We start from the raw sequence: 20,869 nt of genomic DNA on the forward strand, positions 1-20,869 counted from the left end.
GATTACCTTGAGTTTGTTTGCTCTATGGCTGCAGTAAAAAATCACATACTCTAAAAATTTTATTAAAATTAGCACTATTCCTCCTAAACAGTCTTTTCCACTTTGGAAATGTTTTCACTCAGGAGAGAAAATGTGGATATGAACCGTAGTCTAACAATATTAGTATAATTGCATGTATAATTTTATAAATAATGGCCAATATTATTGTAAATAATCTGGTTCTTAACAAACACTATTAATTTCATTTGAATATATGATTCATTTAACAAGGTCTGAAATTTTTCTAATTTTGTTTAGAAGTCTTATTTCCACATTATTATTATTATTATTTGTTGTTGTTGTTGCTTGGCTAATGTTTGCTGGATTAGGTTTCCATTGCTCTTGTTCCCAATGTTACATTCAAGAGAAATATTTAGGAGCACAGAGTGATGACTTCTTAGGGCAATGTCACCTGACCAAAGTAGTATCTTGACAGAACTTAGTTGGAGTTTGTAGAATCATCCAAGCTAAATATTTTTGTTCTATAAAATGTATTCTATTCTTCTCTTCCTCTAAATTCCATGTATCTCCTTTCATTGTCTGCCTTCCAGGAGGCTATGCAAGATTGATGGAGATATTAAATCCCCAAACTAAAACAGAAAAGCATGTGAATGTGAGTTTTCAGTTGACTTTAGAGGAAATATATTGCTTAATAGGAATGTACAGGAAACAATGATAGTGGGCAGTAAATCCCAGATTAATTACATTTATTTAATATGCTTTAGAGCCAATGCAGATAGCTGAACTTTTATACGAAGCACTATAATTTTATGATTTTTAGGACTAGTCAGTACATTTACAAACACTTGTATTGAAAAACATGATTTTGTCCCATATTACCAAAAGCAAAATTGCTCTATTACAAACCTATTAGATCCCTATCCCCACATATTTTATTTCCTGATTTCTCAAGCATTTTTTTAATGTTTTTTATAGTCAACGGTACACCCCAAGTGTTGGAAAATTTGAAACTGCTTAAATAACAAATGTGCGAATTCACAATGATATTCTAAATGATCCAGGAAATGTCATTTTAAATGGTAAAATCAATATGTATTTTGGTTCATTAGGAAAGTACATAATGACTATTTCTAGCATCTCCTCAGACTGTTTAACCAGTGTGTACTGTGATGCCTGGCCTGAAGCACTTCTATTTTTAGTTCTATTAGAACAGTCTTAAATTGCTTATTTTCTGTTTACTAAAGTCATCCCGTTTGTTACCATGGAAACTATGACAAGTGCTCTAGCTAACTATTTTATTAAATGAATTGGAGACATAGCTGAAGAAGCTGAAGACTGAAGGTGCAGCTTGCCGTTCCTAAGGCATATTTTCCAACATCTGTAAAGCCATTGCCACATTTATAGAAAATATGAAATTAGTTATAAATAAAGTTATCCACATTTCAAATTTGGGAAGCTGTCCACATTTGTATTATAACTAGCACATCTGAATTATAAGGAGCACATAGGCATTCCTAACTTACAAAGAGTCCTTCTAAAAGTATATTTGTCGATCAATTCCTTGGAAATTAGAACATATTTACCCATAGAAACATTTTTACAAATAATTGTTAGATCTACAGGCTTACCCTCAAAATCCCTTCCCTCTGAAGTCCTCGATCTATAGCAATATCCATAATAGCTTTTGTTCTCAGCTCTAGCAGCAGGAGCCAAGATGCAGGATAAGAAGAAAGGAGTTTTCTTATGCTGACTTTATTAGAGCTTACATAGGTCACCATTTGGGAATACTCGCGTCTACTGGCCTTTGCAGATGTTAGGGCTCCCAAAAACATCCTTCAGCTGTTTGCCCGGCCCCTATCGCCAGCCTCCAGGGGTCCTGGCACTTGCTCACATTTCTCTCTGATGTTTCATGCCAGACTAATCTTGCTCTCAACCTGCCCCCGCCTCTACATTGAACCATCATTCTCCACAAGATTCAAGGTGGCAGAGTTAGTTGTGAAAAACAACAGCAGTCAAAATGGATGCATTTCCTAAATCAGGGGGTTCCGATCTTTTGGTTTCCCTGGGCCACATTGGAAGAAGAAGAATTGTCTTGGGCCATACGTAAAATACACTAATGGTAACGATAGCTGATGAGCTAAAATAAATAAATAAAATAAACTCAACGTTTTAAGAAAGTTTACAACTTTGTGTCGGACCACATTCAAAGCCGTCCTGGGTCACATGTAGCCCGCAGGCCACCGGGTTGGACAAGCTTGTAAATGCTTAAGAACACTTTCTGAAGTTTTGGCATTTTAAAAACACTTTATTTGTAACTTAAATAGCTGGAACTGAAACAAATTTCAAGCCTGTGAAATTTCCATTACCCTGACTAAAGAGCATAGTCATAGGGTAAAAGTGTGACGAAACTGCTTTGAGGAATTTTAGAAGTTAGCTGCAAGGAGTCAGTCAGCAGTCAGCTGATTTAAAAGAAGTCTGCTTTTCAAATACATGCTCTGTATCTTGGACCTGTAGGTTTCTGTTGGAAGATGGATGGTGGTGGTTGATTGCAAACTGAGTCATACCTTTGTTTATTTCATTTCCAGATAATTCTAATGAAATGTATCTTACTAGCCCTGTAATTTTGCTTTTAGAAGAATATCATCTTGAAGAATATCATCTCATGAAGAAGATTACTAACGCAATAATATAGACAAAATTTTGTTCTTATTTTCTAACAGAATAAAAAACAGACAAAACCATTGCAATTTAGACGCTGTGAATTTTGCACAGAAAAGAATTACTGTAATGTAAGATAGTATTAAGTATATCTTATATACTGTAATATAAGATAATATAAGAATTACTGTATATAAGGTAGAGTCAATAATTTACTATTTTATGTCTAATAAATTAGAAAAGCACAAAATTGTTAAAATCAAGATGACATGAGTTACTTTCATTTTTTATACAGCTATATTTTATAGAGATTCAGATTTAATCAAAATTTATAAGAAAATGATAAGAATTATTTCTAGAAAGTTAAAGAATATATCTTTTTAAAAATTAACTATTAGAGGGATGGGTGTGAAAGCAAATAGAATTTGATATTTCTGTTTTTCCACAATGTAGTAACTGAATTTATTTATAATGTTTTTCTGGAAAAACATATATATTTTAAATGAATATGGTATGCAATAAAATACGAAGTAAAAAAGATCAAATTATTTTTTAATATCAGGGATCATTTAAGATACAAATTTCCTTAGGAGTGTATTTCAATTTTAATGTTACTTGATAGTTCAAAACGAAGGCATATTTTTAACTAACATTCATTTTTAATCTCCTTAGGGTCCACTTTTATTTGTAACACTCACATAATTCCAGTGAAAAACCAAGAGGGCGTGGCTATGATGTTCATCATTAATTTTGAATATGTGACGGATGAAAATGCTGCCACCCCAGAGAGGGTAAACCCAATATTACCAATCAAAACTGTAAACCGTAAGTAAAAGGCAATGTGTACTCAATGCTGTTGATAATTCTGCTACTGTAGTCACTTTAACAGTCTTCATATCAGTTTGGTTCTCAAAATATCTTTATATTTGAAGTAAAATAATTTTACATGAGTAAGCCATTAGCTCATGTTACCTTTTGCCTTCCAGAATTTATTGGCTGCTCTGGAAGCCATTTAACTTGGATATAATATAATGTATTTAACCAGTCCCCTGACACCTGATGGACATTTAGGTTGTTTTCAGACTTTGTCTATTACAAATAATGCCAGAATAAATTCTGCTTATGTATATTCATGTGTATATTATTGGACAAATGTATCTTCAGGGTCCTTTAAGTGGGGTTCCTGGGTCAAGGGTGATGCATATATAATCTTTTCAGGTACTGTCAAATTCTCCTCTACATGCTTTAAACCATTTTACATTACCAGCAGCCATGAATTAGCATTTTCCCCCAAAACTATGCCGACAAAGAGAGTCAGAATCAGTTTTCTCAACAATTGTCATCATCATAAGTGAGAACTAGCACCTCAATTCGCTTTAGTTTATATTTATTCTATGAGTAAGGTTCATATATTTAAGCACAAAGGATATTTCTTTATCAACTGTTCATTTCTTTTATACATTTTGGTTGTTTTTTTCTCTATCTTGTCAATTTGTAAAGTAAGCTGCAAATAGCTTACCTAGAAAATAGTGTGTCTTTTATCTTTTTCATAATTTTTATTTAAAGGGATTTTTGGTAATGTGTCTAAATTTATAACTCTTTCCTTTGTTGCATCTGAATTTTTGAGACATAATTAGAAAAGCTTTAACCACTCCAAGGTTCTAAATAAATCACTTCCTTTCCCCGGAACTTGTATGATTTCATTTTTTAGGATCTCTGATGCATTGTAAGCTTATTTTGGTGTATAGTGCAGGGTATACAGTTAATTTATCTTTTTCTCAATGGCTCATTCATTGTTCTAACATTATTTATTAAAAAGTCTATCTGTTCAACAGTAATTAAAGATGCCACCTTTATTATACACTAAACTTCCATATGTGCTTGAATCTACTCCTGGATTTTCTATTCTGTTCTGTTGGTTTATCTATCCCTCAGAATCATACAGTTTATATATACAATAAATAACTAATATAGCATGATTCCTTATTATTTGATATTAATTTTCAGAAGGTTGAGGTTATTTTTTGATTAATTTTCCACGTGAACTTTAGAAAAAAATTTTCTACAGCTAGAAGAAATATTTAATATTTTTATTGGATTCACATTAATTGTATAAGTTAACTTGAAGATAACTGATGTCTCTGTAATATTGTCATTCTATTCAAAAATATATAGTACGTATTTTTATTTTCTAAGTCTAATTTTTGTGTGTTTCAGGAATTTCTTAAAATTTTCCTCACTTGTTTACTTTGCTCTTTGGCATTTAACTTTTGTTGTTGCTGCTATTAAAAATGGGACTTTTTTTCCCCATTGTATTTTCTTATAAAAGTAACTTTTCTTTCTGAATACATTAAATTTACATCCAACTATCTTAGTTAATTCTTACTTTACAGTGACTTATACTTTGACTTTTATGAATTTTTCAAATATTCTATCACATAAAATATAAATTGTTTTATATTTCCTTTCCAATTCTTGTACATCCCATAGTTTTCTCTTGTTAAAATGTGCTGGCTATTACCTCCAAGGTATCATTAAAAAGAAATCAACAGTGAACACTACGCCTGGCTCTGGTTGTTGTGCGAATGCCTTTAATTCAAACATTCCTCATTAATTGAAATAATGACATGTGAATTGAGTTGTGTGTGCTTTATTATTTTAAGAAAGTTTCCACTGACTTAAATTTTTTAAGAATGGGTGCTGAAATTTGTATAATGCCTTTTTTAGCCTCTGTGGAAATGAGTGTATTATTTTTTTCCTTATTTTTTAATACATTTTATAAATGAAGTTACTGATATAAACCATTCTTGCATCCCTGGAAGAAGTCACATTTGGACATGTTATATTTCATTTTGTAATACATTGTTGGGTTTTCTTAACTCAATTTTTCAATTTGTGTCAATATCCAATAGGGAGAGTGATCTATAATTTTTGCCTGCATATGTGCAATTTTCTAAGGTGTTGGTATCAATATTATAATTCCTTCAAAAAATAATTGCGAGTTTCTTCCCCTTTTTGCATGCTATTGAAGCATTTAAATAGTTTAAGGATTATCTAGACTTTAAAAGTTCGGTGTGACTCCCCTGTAAAGTCATTGAGGTACTTATTTGTGGTACTTGTTTGTGAAGTAGCTCCTTGACAAATTTATTTTTCTTCTTTAATAATGGTCTACTCAAATTATCAATCTTAACTAGGTTCAGTTTTGCTAGACATTATTTCCCTAGAAATTACTTCATGTAAATATGTAAATTTTGTTTTAATAGAATTATGCAAGGTAGTATTTTATGATTTTTTAAAATCCTCTGTTCCTATAGTTTTTTTTTCTTGAAATTTCTCATTTATTTTATTATTGTTTCTTCCATTTAAAATTGATTAGTCAGTAGCTTTTTCCCCAAAGACCTAATTTTTTATTGGTTTTTAAATTCTATTAGTTTTCAAACTCACAAAATTTTGCTTTTATGTTTCTTAAATCAGTTTTTATCAGCTTACTTTGTTGCCTCTTTTTTATTACATTGATTTATTTTCACTCTGTCAGTTTTTGGCATATGATTTTAGGCTATATATTTTTATCTAAGACTGTGTAAGCTATACTCCACAAATTTAGAAATGTAATATTATTTTTCCTAGAAAAAATGCAACTTTTGTTTTCCTAGGTTTTAACTTGAGTTGTTTAATATAGATAGTTTTTAGTTTTCCAGTCGGAAAAGTATTTTTAAAGTATTATTTTTTGTTAAAAACTTCTGGTTTCATTGTCTTACAGTCATAAAATCCTGTTTGTATTATTTCTCTTTTTGTAATTGTCTAAAATTTGCCCGTTGTTTATTATTTGATCAATTTTCATGATTATGTCACGTGAATATGAAAAGAAAGTGATATTGCAGAATATCAAGCTACAAAAGTTGATATCTACTTTATAAAACTCTGCCTTATTATTATGCTGTCTTCTATATCCTTACTTATTTCCTGTCCTCCAGATATGTCTTGGATTTAAGAAAGTGTATTAAAGTCTTCTACTGTTAGAATATTTCTTGGTATTTGTCATTCTATCTCTTGCAATTTCTGTTTTATGAATATTGCTGCTCTTGTTTATTTCATAGATAGCCACATATCTTACGTTATTAGTATAAATTAGCATTTAGCATTACAAAGTATCTTATTTTTTGTTTACTAATGTTCCACCTAAATTCTACTGTATCTTAAATCATGACACTTGAGTCTTTTCTTTTTTCCATTTCCTTGCTGTATTTTAAAGTCATCTTTTAGTCATTTCCCTTTGTTTTGGTTGTGTCTTTTTTATACAGTGTGCGGTTTTTATGCAGTGTGAAGCTTTTCTTTATTGCTTATAAGAAAATAAAACTCATACTTTAAATGATTATAACTACAATAGGTATTTACATTTATTGACGCAATTGATATGTTTGTTTTCTTGGTACTAACATATTCTTTGTTAAATATACTCTCTTGAAGTATTTCATTATGTTATCTTTTCTTTGCCCTTTTAAAAACTGGTTTTTGTTGTGGTTTTATTCTGGTTTTGGTGATTTTTTGGTATTTGGGAAAATTTATATTGTTTTCCAATAGTTATCTTTATAAGAAAATGTTATATATTCTCCTTAACTCTTTCCTCTTTTCCTCAGTCAGTATATTTTGGTTCCCTACTTTGAGCAAAAATAAAATTATTATGGCAAAAACCGCAATTACTTTTGCACCAACGTAATAGCTTATAATCCTTTTCTTCTTCTTCCCACCATCCAGTTTTCATCAAAAATATTCTATTTCTTAAGGCTCATCTTTGTGCTCCTGAGTATCCTTAGTCTCCTGCCATTCAGTGTGTCAGTTTAAAACAACATCACTTGACTCTCATCTGTTACCAGGAAGGCCCTCAGTGAGCTTGTCTATTTTCTTCTCCTCTGCCTCCCATTTTGTTGGGATATGGTATTTCTAGCTTGTCAAGTAGGTAATGTGTATATACTTCTTACATTTCTTTTGGCCTCAAATTTCTAGTGAAATGTATTCATGACTGTCGTTTTGTCAGAGATTCCCCAAACACAGCTTCTTAGATGAAGTATATCCCCTTTGGGAAACGTGTGGGGGTAAAATATTTTCAGAGTTCTCTCGTGTTTAACATGTTTTTGTATCACTTTGACATTTGAAGGAGAGCCTAGGTAGATATGACATAGTATTTGGTCCATATTCTATGCCTTCTGACTCTGGTAGATATTGTTTCATTCTTTTCTTACATCAACTGTTGCTGACAAGCAGTCTGATGCCAACCTGCTTGACTGTCCATTGTAAGTGACTCGGGCATCCGGGTCTTGTGCACTTTTTAAGCCCCTTCTATTGTCTCTCCCGGAACTGGTGCTCATGTTACAGATCTGATCTTGAGATTTCATACTCAGTGTGAGGCCCTCTTCTGCTGAAGGTGAACTCTGTTTAATAAGTGTTCCCTCACTCCAGGGAGACTTCTGTACTCCTCTTTTCTTCATTTAGTTTCACCTTGACTCTCTATTGCAGTGTGCTCTTCTGAGCCAGTTTTGCTGGTATTAGCAAATCCCCCACCTACGTGTAAATAAAAGTCTGTAAGTTGTCTTTCTCTAGTTACTCCATAGGCGTGGTTTATGGGTACTTTTATTTGACTCCTCCTTTATTAAATCTCAAAGGTTTATATCGGGGTCCATGAGGATTTGGTAATTTAGGTATCTGTCATTATCTATGGGAAGCTGGAAGCCTTATCACAAAACTTTAATATTTGAGAAAGGAAATTGTTACGCTGTGTATAAATTAAGATAGAAAAATATGCGTATAATGAAAAACATGGTCCCAAAAGCCTATTTTGTAAACCTAAGTATAATACCAAATCAAACATACCTCAGCTGATAATTTTTCATAATAGCAATTTCTTCCTTGTGTATGTCTAAATGACAGTACAATATTCTTTTAAAGCAATATTGGCACAAATATATTAATGTAATGTGATTCTAGTATTCTAAATGTTTTACCCTGAACAGTATTACACTTGGAGAAAACTCTATCAGAATTACTAATTCATCAGTCTTCCAGATGACATATTTAGAAAAAAATTGAGCTACCGTAAAATACTATTCTTACCGCCAAAGTCTTGATCCCAAAGTTGATGACTGTTTTGATTTTCTTATACTTTCCACGAACAAATGCAATCATTAATGAATGATTCCTGGGAGTACGCTTCTAATGTCAACCTCTATTTCTGTCATGAATACCAATAATGTAATTTGTTTAGATGGTGGATACCTAGTTTAGTTTCTTCACTGTCTTCTCAAATTCTTATATTTTCCCACAGAATAGTTGTATTTCATGGTCCATCAAATTGGATGGAAGTGAAAAAAGGAGGGTACATCAGCAACATGGCAGAGAAGGGGACTTTTAAAAAAGATAATGTGTCTATTTAAAACTGAAATGTAAATGGAGAATTGAAACCTTGATTTCCTAAATGGAAGATAGTCTTTACAGTAGCCTCTGGGATATCACACACAATTTATGCAACTTTATATTGTGATTAAAATAAAGTCTTATGTACAAGTTGTAACAAATGCAGTAGAGATTCTGCTTCTTATTTTGTGAACCTAAGCGGTTTCCCTATGCGTTAGCCGTCACTCATACAGGGAATCATTGGAGAGAGTACAAATATGTAGATAAAATTATTCCAGAGCATTACAAAGGCCCATTATTTACCACCTGTATATTGGTTTTGATTACACCCTTCCGTCATTATATGACCTAGATTTCCTTTTACTTGGTGTCAGTGTTTGAAGAATGGATTGTTAAATCAAGCAGAAAAGTTAGAGAGAGACAAATTATGCTTTGTACCTTCTGATACTATCCAATTTCTACTTCATATTTTTTCTCATCTTTGCCAAACCCCTGCTGATATTTTTTCTTTGAAGTATAATGTTACTACCAGTGTAAAATAATGATATTGGCTATTTCAAACACTGTTGTTCCCCAGTGATAGCCACTTTAAAAAAAATAAAGAATAAAAAAATCTGATGCACATATTTTAGCAGACACGTCTTACCTTCAAAATTGTAATATTATTACTTCAAAACCTACACTGTAACTACCAGCTTCTGTATCACTTGAAATGATCTTAAATAAAAATGTGGTTACAAAGAAGTATACAGTGGTATTCACAAAGGCAAATTTTAAACTGGCATTTCCCTTTAACCAATGCTTACTCTCTCACCAAAGTGTTTGTAATTGTGTGTGTGCGTGTGTGTGTGCACGTGCGTGTCTCAGAGTGGTAGGATTTCAGTGAGAGTAATAAGAAAAAGGTTGTTGTGTGTTTGGGAAGATGTGACTTTCTGAAAATTTAAATACCTCTATTGAAATAGAGGCAAAATAAAGGAAAAGATGTGACATGACTACACAAGAAGCATAGCTTCAAAAAAAAGGAGGTATTAAATTATGAAGATTAAGTAAAAGAAAAGGAGGTAAATACACAGTAGAAAATTTGGATTATAAAAAGGCATTATGATACATTGGGCTCCATATGTTCTGAAAACTGAGAGACTTATTTTATATTGAATTAAGTGGTGGATCATTTCTCGTACAAATACCTAGTTTCAGAACTAGGAACTCTACACAAAAAAAGTGAGCAGTTTTCTCTGAGAAGACCTAATTTTTCATAAACTTATTATCTGTAGAAGACATGGAATTAGCCACAATTAGATGACTTCTGTCCCCTGAAATGAAGCAAATACAGAAGAAAGTGTTATGTTGATAAATCTTATCAAATTTTGATAAGTACTGAATAATTTGAGCCAATTAATTGCTACACAATAGATATAAATACCAAATAAAAGATGAAATTGAACACTTTCTCACCGAAGTCTTCTGTAAAAAGTTTGCAATCTAATAAATGGAAATAATACAGAGTGAAAGAGAAAATTGTGCATTCCCTACCAAGAATAAAGGGCCACATTTAAAGGAGCCAATAGTAATGGGAAAGTGTGCTCTCATCTTTTCAGCTGTAATATTTGATGATGTAGAATACTTGTGAAAAATGGAGGAGAAACAAATTATGCGTTCTTGTTTATGTGATTAATGCGCGAGTTAACTGTCATCAAGTATAAGAGGTTTTCACTTTTACTGTTTTAGATAAATTATTTTTGTTTCATTTTAAATTATTGAAAACTACATTTGAATTTCATATGTCTTCTGTAGCATTAATCTAGTATCATACTCTGATTCACACACAGATACATGCACACTTTTAAATTTTCTAAACATTTCTTGAAGGGATTGGGGGAACCTAAATTAAACAAAAAGTGGTACTTAAGTTGGATTCCCTTCTTTTACATTCCACGTCACCACATTCCCTTGAGTCTTTCCACGTCTGTAACAGCTATTTCAGTATCATTTGCTTGTTTCTCTTACTCTACTCTTAAAAGCTGTTTGTTTCTCCCCTGGGAGCTGCTTTTAATATTCCTTCCTTCTTAGTCATCTCTATATACCCTGCTTGGGCAACCTCATCCTTTACTTACAGGATAAAGACCTTCTCACAAATCAGTATCTCCAGCTCATTATCTTTCTTTAGCCTTACTTACAACCTCATATATCCCACTAGACATATCATTTAGATTTTAGTATTTCTGGGCGATTTACCATTTCAAGCTAAGAACTGCCTTTCCATCCTCAGCTACCATCCATTTCATCCCAACAAAAAACTGTTCCTTTTCATAAATTATGAATAGAGTCATTATCTAAAGCTCCCAAGCCAGAAACCTGGGCATGATACTAAACTTCTCCTTCTATCTAATCCTCTATTCTCCCAACCAAAGGTTAGCCAAAGTCTATGAAACACATCTCTTAACTATCTCTCTCACATAGCCCGCTATAATTGTCCTACTCAGACCCTCAACACATGTTTCTTGGACTGATATAATAGTCTCATAATTGGTATTCCTGCTTTAAGCTTCTTTTCTTCAGGATTACATGTTATATTGCTGTACATCACATCATAATCCTCTACTGTCTATGTCTTTTACAATTGTCCTCTATTGCCTAAAATATAAGACTCCAAAGCCCTGTGCATGCATAATACAATCAATCTATCATGATATAGCTTCTGATACTTCTTCAGTCTAATTTCCCATCACATCCCATATTTTAATGGGGATTCCTTGAAACTACCATTCACTTTATGCCACCTAATTTGTATCATGTGGTGTCCCCTCTACTAAAATGCTTTCCTCCTTCTAGCATACCTATTCCAAAGGACTCTTCATCTGTGGCAGATGCTTAATTCGCCCACATGGGTCCACATGTTCCTGCCCCTGTGACATCATAATACCTCATACCTGTCTCCACTACCACATTGGTCACATCTGTTTGCTTAGTAAACAAGTAACATGAATGAAGAAGGCCAGGAGTAAAAAAATAGAGAGAGAAGTGAAGACTGGAAAACTGGAGAACATCTTTTCTTATTCGAAGTGGCCCATAACCCTACAGCTCTACTTCATAGCAGGGACATTTTATTTTCTTTCATATAGACTTAATATTTTGCAAATAGTAAGTATCCAGTACATATTTGTAGAAGACATAAAAAGTTATTTTTTTCATTTAATAATTAAGCTACTTTTTTCCTACTGAATGGGCATTACTCAGATTACCTATCAGTGGTTCTTCAAGTGTGAGACCATCAACGTCACCTTGCAATGTGTTTGAAATGCAAGTTCTTGGACCCTACACCAGAACAACTGATTCAGAAACTCAGAAATTCACCAAGCTGTGTTTTAACAAACACTTCAAGTCACTCTGATGCCCAAGAAAGTTTGAAAACCATGGTCTAGGTTAATGAATGTTTAGATAGAACTATAAAAATAATTTTAAGTGAAAATAGATGTAAAAAAAAAAAACCCTGAAATTTCTGAAGTATTTTTTTAAAGTGTACTTTTTCATTTAATCTTATTAAAGTACTAAGGACATCCATTATTTTTGAAAAGATTAAAATTACACTTTCCAAATCAAAGATAATTTTACTTGTACGCTTGCTAAAATTCTGAATTATTCTAAAAGCTTCAACTGAAGCTAAACCTATCCACACAAAATATAATTGATAATTTAGGCAATTATCTAGCTAATTTAAGCCACTAAAATTTTATTCATACGCTTTGGACTCAATACTCTGGATAATTGACACATAAAATACACATTTGCCTCAATAGCTACATTACTCCCTCAAATTTGTATCTCAGTTTTTAGACCTCAAGCTAAGGAACAAAGAAATTTTCCATAGAGCTGGTTTATAAAAGTGCTTTTACAGTGTTTTTACTATTCTCCACTGGAGCTGAAAGTCATTCTTTAATTTGAAGATGAAGAGCTGCAATAGTAATATAGAGTTTCCCATTCAGTAAGCATTACTATAGAAACAATCTGTTATTCAGATGAATTTAATTAAAGGTTTTACACTGTAACTAATGTTTACTATTCTCCTGTATTTTGAAGTTTCCTCTTTTTAAAGATTAAATTTGATGAAAAAGGAAACATGACATGGTTGCAAAAAACAAATCTGAGGAAAGTTTAGTCATAGTTGCAATAAATTTTATGTCATGTGCCTTTCCCAACCCCCGGGATTTGAACAAAGTGTCTGTTTCTAAGGTCAAGAAAATTGCTGGTAGTTGAAAAAAATACATTATTTCCTCATTAACAATGGATGTTCATGAATGCCCAAATTGGTATATCCACATCAGAGAGCCCCCATGTGAGTATAATTTGGAAAATTTTGTTACCTAGCAACACCCAATCAGGGGCAGTCCCTATTCATACAGCATTTGGGTAACTGGTGTCTGTACCATTTGTGTTTGGAAAAGTCCATCAAGAGAGTATCTGTTTATGTGATGACTATATGATCATCCATGCTCAATTTTGGTTAAGACGTTATCACTTTCACAGGACTTGAATGGATTTTTAATTTGACATTTACAAATGGAAGGGATCTATCAAAAAGAAAGTATGGGTATTGCATGCATTGATTTACTAAGCTGTTATTTTAAGCGCATAGAAACTGAATTAGGTGTATATTATGCTGCTGTGTTTGCTTTCATTCCCAATTCCCTCTCATGGAGAGATTTTAACCCTAAGAGGCTGAAAGCAGTCCACCACTTTGTCCTGTCTTCTGCCCTATCCCCCTTATCCAAATTCATGTTTCTTGCTTCTTTGCTCTCGTGATGACCCAGCCAGATCACAAGCAGTGTCCCTCAGATATCATCAACATTTGTGAACATGTTTACGGGAGTGCTCTGTTGCTGCTGCAGCTCCTGTAATTGTTCTCATGCCTTGCTACAGCACTGACTCCTCCAACCTCCACTTACTGCCTTTAACTCACATAACTTACAGATTCCAATTAGACCTCATCCTTACTGCTCACTGTAAGATCTTGCTTTTTTCTCTGGTATCTAATACCCTAGGAAATGTCACAGGATTCTTAGCCTTTCATGGCATTACCGATCTGATCTGCTCCTTTAGAGAACCTTGTATCTAGCTTCAAGTTGATTAGGTCAGTAGACTCTCTGGTGATCTTTTGTTATCGCTGACACTAGGCCTGCTCTGGCTACAGTGGAACATTTGTCACCCACTAATCAGGGTAGCCACTTGGCTAAAATTGAGTTCACATTGAATGATAATCTTTCCCAGTCTAGCTGCTATCTACATCCTTCTTTGACAATATTCTGAGTTGTTCTACCAGCTCATAGGCAATGTTATATACCTTCCTACATATGTAGGAGTAGGAGAGACTCATGTCCTTGCAGGATCCCTCTATGAAAATTTTCTTCCAAAAAAGAAAAAGGCAGCTATGTTAGTCATTATCTCTGTTTATCCCACCAAATTTGATTTTCTTCTCTCTCTGATTCAGGAGTTAAAGTCGTGTTTCTCTGCAAATCCAGGGTTGTGTGGTTGGAGAAAATTCTCACACTGATTTTAAGGCTTCAGATTTAATGTCAGGCTTGTAAGTACTCTGACATTAGAAAGGTACACAGATACCAATTCACACATCCTTATTTTGTGTGATAATAGGTGACTGTAGGCTTAATTCAGATCATATTTTTTCAGGCCAAAAGATGGCTACATTTCTCTCTCTCTACTGGACGCTGTGGCCCTAAGCCCAGACATCTTCCTTAGGGCTGAGACAGCCCAGCTGCTGGAAATATCAGCTGTTCCAGATACACTGCTACCCCTCCCTAAGGCAGGAAACTACCTTACCCAGCATTATGGCCTTTCCCATGGTGTGGCTTTAACCAGTGACTGGTAGATACAGGGAAGCAAAGGCCAGGTACTCTGACTTCAATTTGGCAGAACTCTGAAGGGCATATCCCTGCATTTGAGCTCCAGGAGGATTGGCCGAAGCTTTAGCTGCATATGAAAAAGCAGTTTAACTTTCTCTTCTTAATCCTGCCTTTTTAATAGACATAACATAATAGACATGAGAGTACTCCCTCAATAAGCCTTTTCACAATCTACTCTCAGGAATCCAATTTAAGATACCCTCCCACCACCCCAACCCTTTGTGAGGGGACAGATCTCTGCTTATGGCCTTTACAACAAACCTCACTTTACTCCCCACACAGATCCTCTCCTGTTTCACCATGGTCTCTAATTTGCTTGACTACTTGAACTTAAGTTTCTCTCTACTTTTCAGTCCATACTTCAACCTAGCGGAACCAAGCAGGAATAAACTGCTTCTGATTATATTTAATTGGGTTTTTGCAGTAAAAATATGACATAATCAAGGTTCTAAGAATTTATAGAAATGATGAAAAATTGAATGAAGGAAATGATTGGAAACTTGCCATTGTGTTGTGAGAAAAATCAATGATTGAAAATAGATGGAGAATTCTGCAGATTTTTTTTTTGTTTTTCCACAAGAAAATTATTGTTTCTAATATCCCTAAATGTAGTCTTAAATTAGAAGAATTGCTTGAAGTCAAAAATGGGTGTAATAGTTTACTTCCAAACTGTAATAGATGAGAATCAATTCACACAGGAAAGAAGTGGGGAGAGAGAGAAAGAAAGAGGGAGAGGGAGAGAATAATAGCAGCAGATTGATGAGGTCGTCTCAAATTGGAAAAGTTTAGTAAAGCCAATTTCTAAAGCCCCATTACCACAGGAGATAGGTTATAAGTGTAGTTGTGATCATTATAATTTTATGAGAAATGTGACTAGCACAAATATGTCAGCAAATAAATTTAAAACTAAAAGGAATATAAAGAATCAATGAATCCTGGGGATCTTAGGAGAGGTCAATGTTGAAGGGCTTTAGTTGGAGAAGGGGAGTTAGTTATTCAACTTCTGAAATCATAAGCAAAATTGTGTGTATGCATTTATCTACATTTATTTCAAAGAGAAATCAGGATTTTCATTAGATTCTCATGTGGCTATTTATGACCCAAGAAAACACCAAACCTTGGGTAAAACTAAAATTAAATCAAGGAAACTGCTGTTTTATGCTAACCTGACATGAATTTTCTGTATGAATTTGGCAAAATATTTAACATTTTTGCATGTGTACATTAAAGTTATAATTATAGACTTTTCACAGAGAAAGATGATGGGAATATCTACGTTTTCTTGGTTGAGAACTACAAAGTTGTTAGTTATATATGACAGGATTGATGAAGATGCGCCCTCCAAATTTATATTCAGCATCTTCACAAAAATGACATGTCCTGAGAAAGACATTATACTAGTAGTTAATTGTAACTACTGTAATTATATTCATGTATATTAACAACTGTATGCCTTCTTATATGAAAAGGATGTGTTTAAACAAAATTATAATCATGTAAGTCATTTACCAGTACTTGTAATTCTTTCTGGAAATGTGTAAAAATGTGTGCAAAACCTTTTTCTGTTTCTGTTATTTCACATTTATTGAGCATTATAGTAAATAGGTTAAATAGTATCTATTTTAATTATTCAAATTAGAAATCAAATATAATAAAATCTGAAGACTTAACTTGCACGGATGTTTTTCAGTGTTAAGATCCATAACAGGATTACACTTATCTATGTTTTATATTTCATGCCTGAAAGTGCTAGCATTGAGCAAAATTCTCAATGTGCATTCTTTCCGCATGAACTACAGTTAGACAACTAAATCTGTAATGCAATATAACATGGTCCTATTAACCTAGTGATGCAGAAAAGACCATCTGTACCACACTGGATATGCCTAAACTATAGGAATGAACTAAATGCCTATGTGGTCATTAATTTAAGAAAGCCAGTGAATTGTTTTTCAAAGGAGGAGTGTGAAGTAAATGATGAAAAATTAACAAAAGTAGTCATTGACTTTCAATGCATTGTAATAAGCTTGCAGAATTGATTTGTAAACTGCTTTAAAACTCAATTTCATGTGCATTAAAGACTAATCAAATGACTTGGATGCAGTTCACTGATTTTCAACTTGGCAATTTACTTGAGAATATAAAAGTTATTAGTAGATATATGTAAGAATGCTTGCAAAATAGTTATCACGATGAACTGTTACTTAATCTTATTTGCGCAGATTGGTTACTCTTGTCTTTGTCTTATTAATCCAGAGTTTCATGTTGATTGTACTTGTGGTTTGTCTGTATATTGTCATGTCTTCTACCACAGAGATAAGTAGTAGAATGATGGTTACCAGAGGATAGGAAGGGTACTAGGGTAGGGTGTGGTGGATAAAGTGGGGATAAGTAATGGGCACCAAAATACAGTTAGATAGAAGGAATTAGATCTGGTGTTTGGTAGCACTTTAGAGCAACAATAGTTAACAATAATTTATCAAATATTTCAAAATAACTAAAAGAGTAGAAGTGGAATGTTTCTGACACGAAAAATGATACATGCTTGAGATGATGGATATCCCAATTACACTGATTTGATCATTACACTATGTATTCTTCTATCAAAATATCATGTGTACTTCATAAATGTGTACAACTATATGTCCATAATAATTAATAATAAAAATGTTTAATTCTATTTCAATGATTTGTATCATTATTAACTGCTAGACCACAAATGAAAGCTTATAATAATAAATTGGCCTTCTTAAATTCTCAAATTTTCTGTAACAGGTATTTTACATAAACTTCATAGATGAGTTAAATCAAATAGAGAGGACATGGTACAGAGTTCGCCCTTTTCCATGAACTGTTGAGTTCTACTCAATCAATATTTTTTGTTAAATGTCATTCAGTACAATTCCAGGAGGTTAAAATTCTCTAATGATAGTGACCAGAGCAATTAAATAGTCTAGTTTTCCTACAGTCAAAATTGAGCACATTCTGAGTTCAGTTTAGAATCTGTTTGTGAGAATTCATTTACCATGCCAAGTCATTCGGTCAGAGCTGGGACTCAATGGTGAGGAAAATAGCCTGGGGTCCTGCCCTTCTGAGGCCTATGGTCCAGTCATGGAAAAAAATTTTAAACAGAAAATCAACAAGTGCATAGTTATTAACTGTGGTGAAAGCTATGAAAGGGGTGGTAACCTGTTCAGAAGGAAGGAAAAGCTTCCCCATGAAATCACTTTGGTGCTGAAATCTAAAGGATGAGCTCAGTAGGTGAAGTAAAAAGGATCAAACAGAAAGAAGCCATGAATCTGAAAGAAGCAGAGGCCTCCAGGGGAATTAAAATTCCGTATGACTGGGTTCTAGAGAGTAAGAAGCTGCAAGATGGAGATAGTTTTGTCTTCCGTCCCCAAAGAGAAAGTTATTGGTAGCAGGAGAGGACAGGGGAAGAGTAGAATTGTGCAATAGTTTACATAATCATATATTAATTTCTCTTTCTTTAGAGATAGGGTCTCTCTCTATCACTTAGGCTGGGATGCAGTGGCTCAATCATAGCTCACTGTAGCCTCAAACTCATAGGCTGAATCTGTCCTCCCACCACAGCCTCCCGAGTGGCTAGGACTACAGGCATATACCACCATACCTAGCTATTTTTTTTTTGTAGAGATGGGGGGTCTTGCCCTGTTCCCCAGATTTGTCTCAAACGGCTGACCTCTAGAGAGCATTACGCCTTTTCTTCACAAAGTGCTGGCATTACAGGCATAAACCAATGTGCCCATCCTCTGAATTTTTTAAAAGATAAAATTTTTTTATTATTTAAAGATAAAAATTATTAGTTTTAAGGGTGGACAATAAAGGTACAAATGTGAAGAGTGATTGGGATTCTTTTGCAGGAAATCATGTGAACCAGTATAGTATCTTGGAAAGATGTAGGAGCAGTGAAGATGAGAGAAATGAAAATAGACATTCAGGAGGCGAAATGAACACAATTAAGGGATTGATATTAATGGAATATTGGAGATGAGTGGGAGAGAGAGAACAGTATCTAGAATGGTCCTTAAATCTCAGGTTTATATGACTGGATGGATTCCATTCACAAAAAAAAAAAAGAAGAAGAAGAAGAAAAACAAAAGCCTGGGCTTGAAGGGTCAGATTATGAAACTGGACTTGTTATAAGATTGTAAGGTGTCTTTCAAGTGGAGATGTTGATGAGTCTATTAGATATACAGTTTTGGAACGCAGAGGAGAGGTCTGGGCTGAAAATATATATTTAGGAGTCATTGGACTGAAGACAGAATTGAATATGTGGATATAGAAAAAAACCATCCACTGGAAGAGTATACTCAACATGGAGAAATGTTTGTGAGTTTTGAGAGTGTTCTTCCATGTTTTAGAAGCATCTTCAATGCATTGAGGAAAAGTTCATAGTAAATCTATTAAAGATAATGGTGTCTATGACATTTAAATAATACAAGAAGGTAGTTAATATTGCAACTCAAAGATTTAAGTTGACTGACTTAAGGTCAGTGTGTAATTGTAAAGCCATAGGTAATGTGGACCTAGACTACTGTGGGGACAATAAAAATGACAGATTATTGTTTGGATACTTTGTCCTCTGTTTTTATGTTATTTGAGGAGTGAAAGTTTTACTTTATTAGTTTTTTTAGTTTATAAACGAATGCATGCTTGACATAAAAAAAGATATATAAAGAAGAATGCAATACACTCTACCTCCCTACTTCCAAACCCACCCACTGAGCTAGTCAACATTAAAAGTTTGAAACTTTCAATACAAATATATGAACAAATATAAGCTGTTGTTTTATTTGATGAAAATTATGTGAACACGTGGAATTTAAACTTGCTTTTTTTTACTTAACATTATATTTGAGCAACCTTTTAAAGAATATCGTTGGATTCCAAATAATAAAAATGCCATAATTTATTCAGTAATTCTCCTTCTAATGGATAATCCAATTGTTTCTCATTTTTATGCCTTTGCAATATCCCACATGTGGATAACTGAGTCAAAATAAAAGTGTATGTTTTTTCATTTTAATAGATATTGTCTGAAGACTTTCCAAAGAGTTTGTAGTAATCTGCAATCCCACCACCAAAATGTCAGAATGCTCCCCAGCATTCTTTGCCAGCACTAGATGTTATGCTTTCTTTCATTTACTGCAAAATTGAAGACTAGAAAAATTATATCCTCTTGTTTTACTTTGCAGTTTTTACTACTAGTGAGTTTATATACCTAACAATTAAAGTTTAATATTTTAATGTTATATTTATAGTTAATATTTTAATTTTTAACATCTGCTCTTTAAAGTTTACATTTAGTTGTCCTTCTGTGAATCAACCACTCTGAGACAGACAAAACATTATATGCCATACTATCCAATTTTGGAGCCAAAAAAAAAAGAAAAGAAAACAGGAAAAAGAAATCTTTACCAGTATGGTGCATTTCTCTTTAAAACCAAAAGTCCTTAAGAATTCCAGATGGAATGATAAACCTCTCATACACAGTTGACCCCACTTTTTCCACCCAAACTTGACTCACAATATTATTCAGTACAAATCTTCTAAATATACAAGGTCTATTCTTTACCTCACCTCACTTCCTTCCTGCCTGCTCCAACACATTAGCCCTCCATCACCCACACATGTACATAGGCTGTACTCACTCCTGTGTCTATCCCTGGACTTACGATGCCCTAGATCATATTTCCTTAAAACTCTGTTCATCCTTCAATTTCCCTAGAAAAGTGGATGTATAGTGGATGCATGTTTTTATTTTATTAAAACTAAAAGTCTCCTGTCATCCAAATAATTTTATGTCACTGATGTGGATCTAATCATCAGAAACATGATCAAATTATTTGCTGTTTTCTTATTACTTA

The 20,869-nt window shown here is 33.4% G+C and overlaps 1 protein-coding gene across 2 annotated transcripts in view; it reads left to right on the forward strand.

Annotated features, from left to right (window-relative positions):
- Positions 1 to 20,869, forward strand: part of KCNH7 (potassium channel, voltage gated eag related subfamily H, member 7) — a 458,375-nt gene that overhangs the window by 294,311 nt on the left and 143,195 nt on the right. For both annotated transcript variants that reach the window (XM_011991002.1, XM_011991003.1), the window contains exon 3: positions 3,331 to 3,483. In XM_011991002.1, coding sequence (XP_011846392.1) covers positions 3,331 to 3,483 — 153 coding nt within the window. The remainder of the gene's footprint in view (positions 1 to 3,330; positions 3,484 to 20,869) is intronic.

The sequence above is a fragment of the Mandrillus leucophaeus genome, unplaced genomic scaffold, assembly GCF_000951045.1.
Source record: "Mandrillus leucophaeus isolate KB7577 unplaced genomic scaffold, Mleu.le_1.0 Scaffold389, whole genome shotgun sequence".
Lineage (NCBI taxonomy): Eukaryota > Metazoa > Chordata > Mammalia > Primates > Cercopithecidae > Mandrillus > Mandrillus leucophaeus.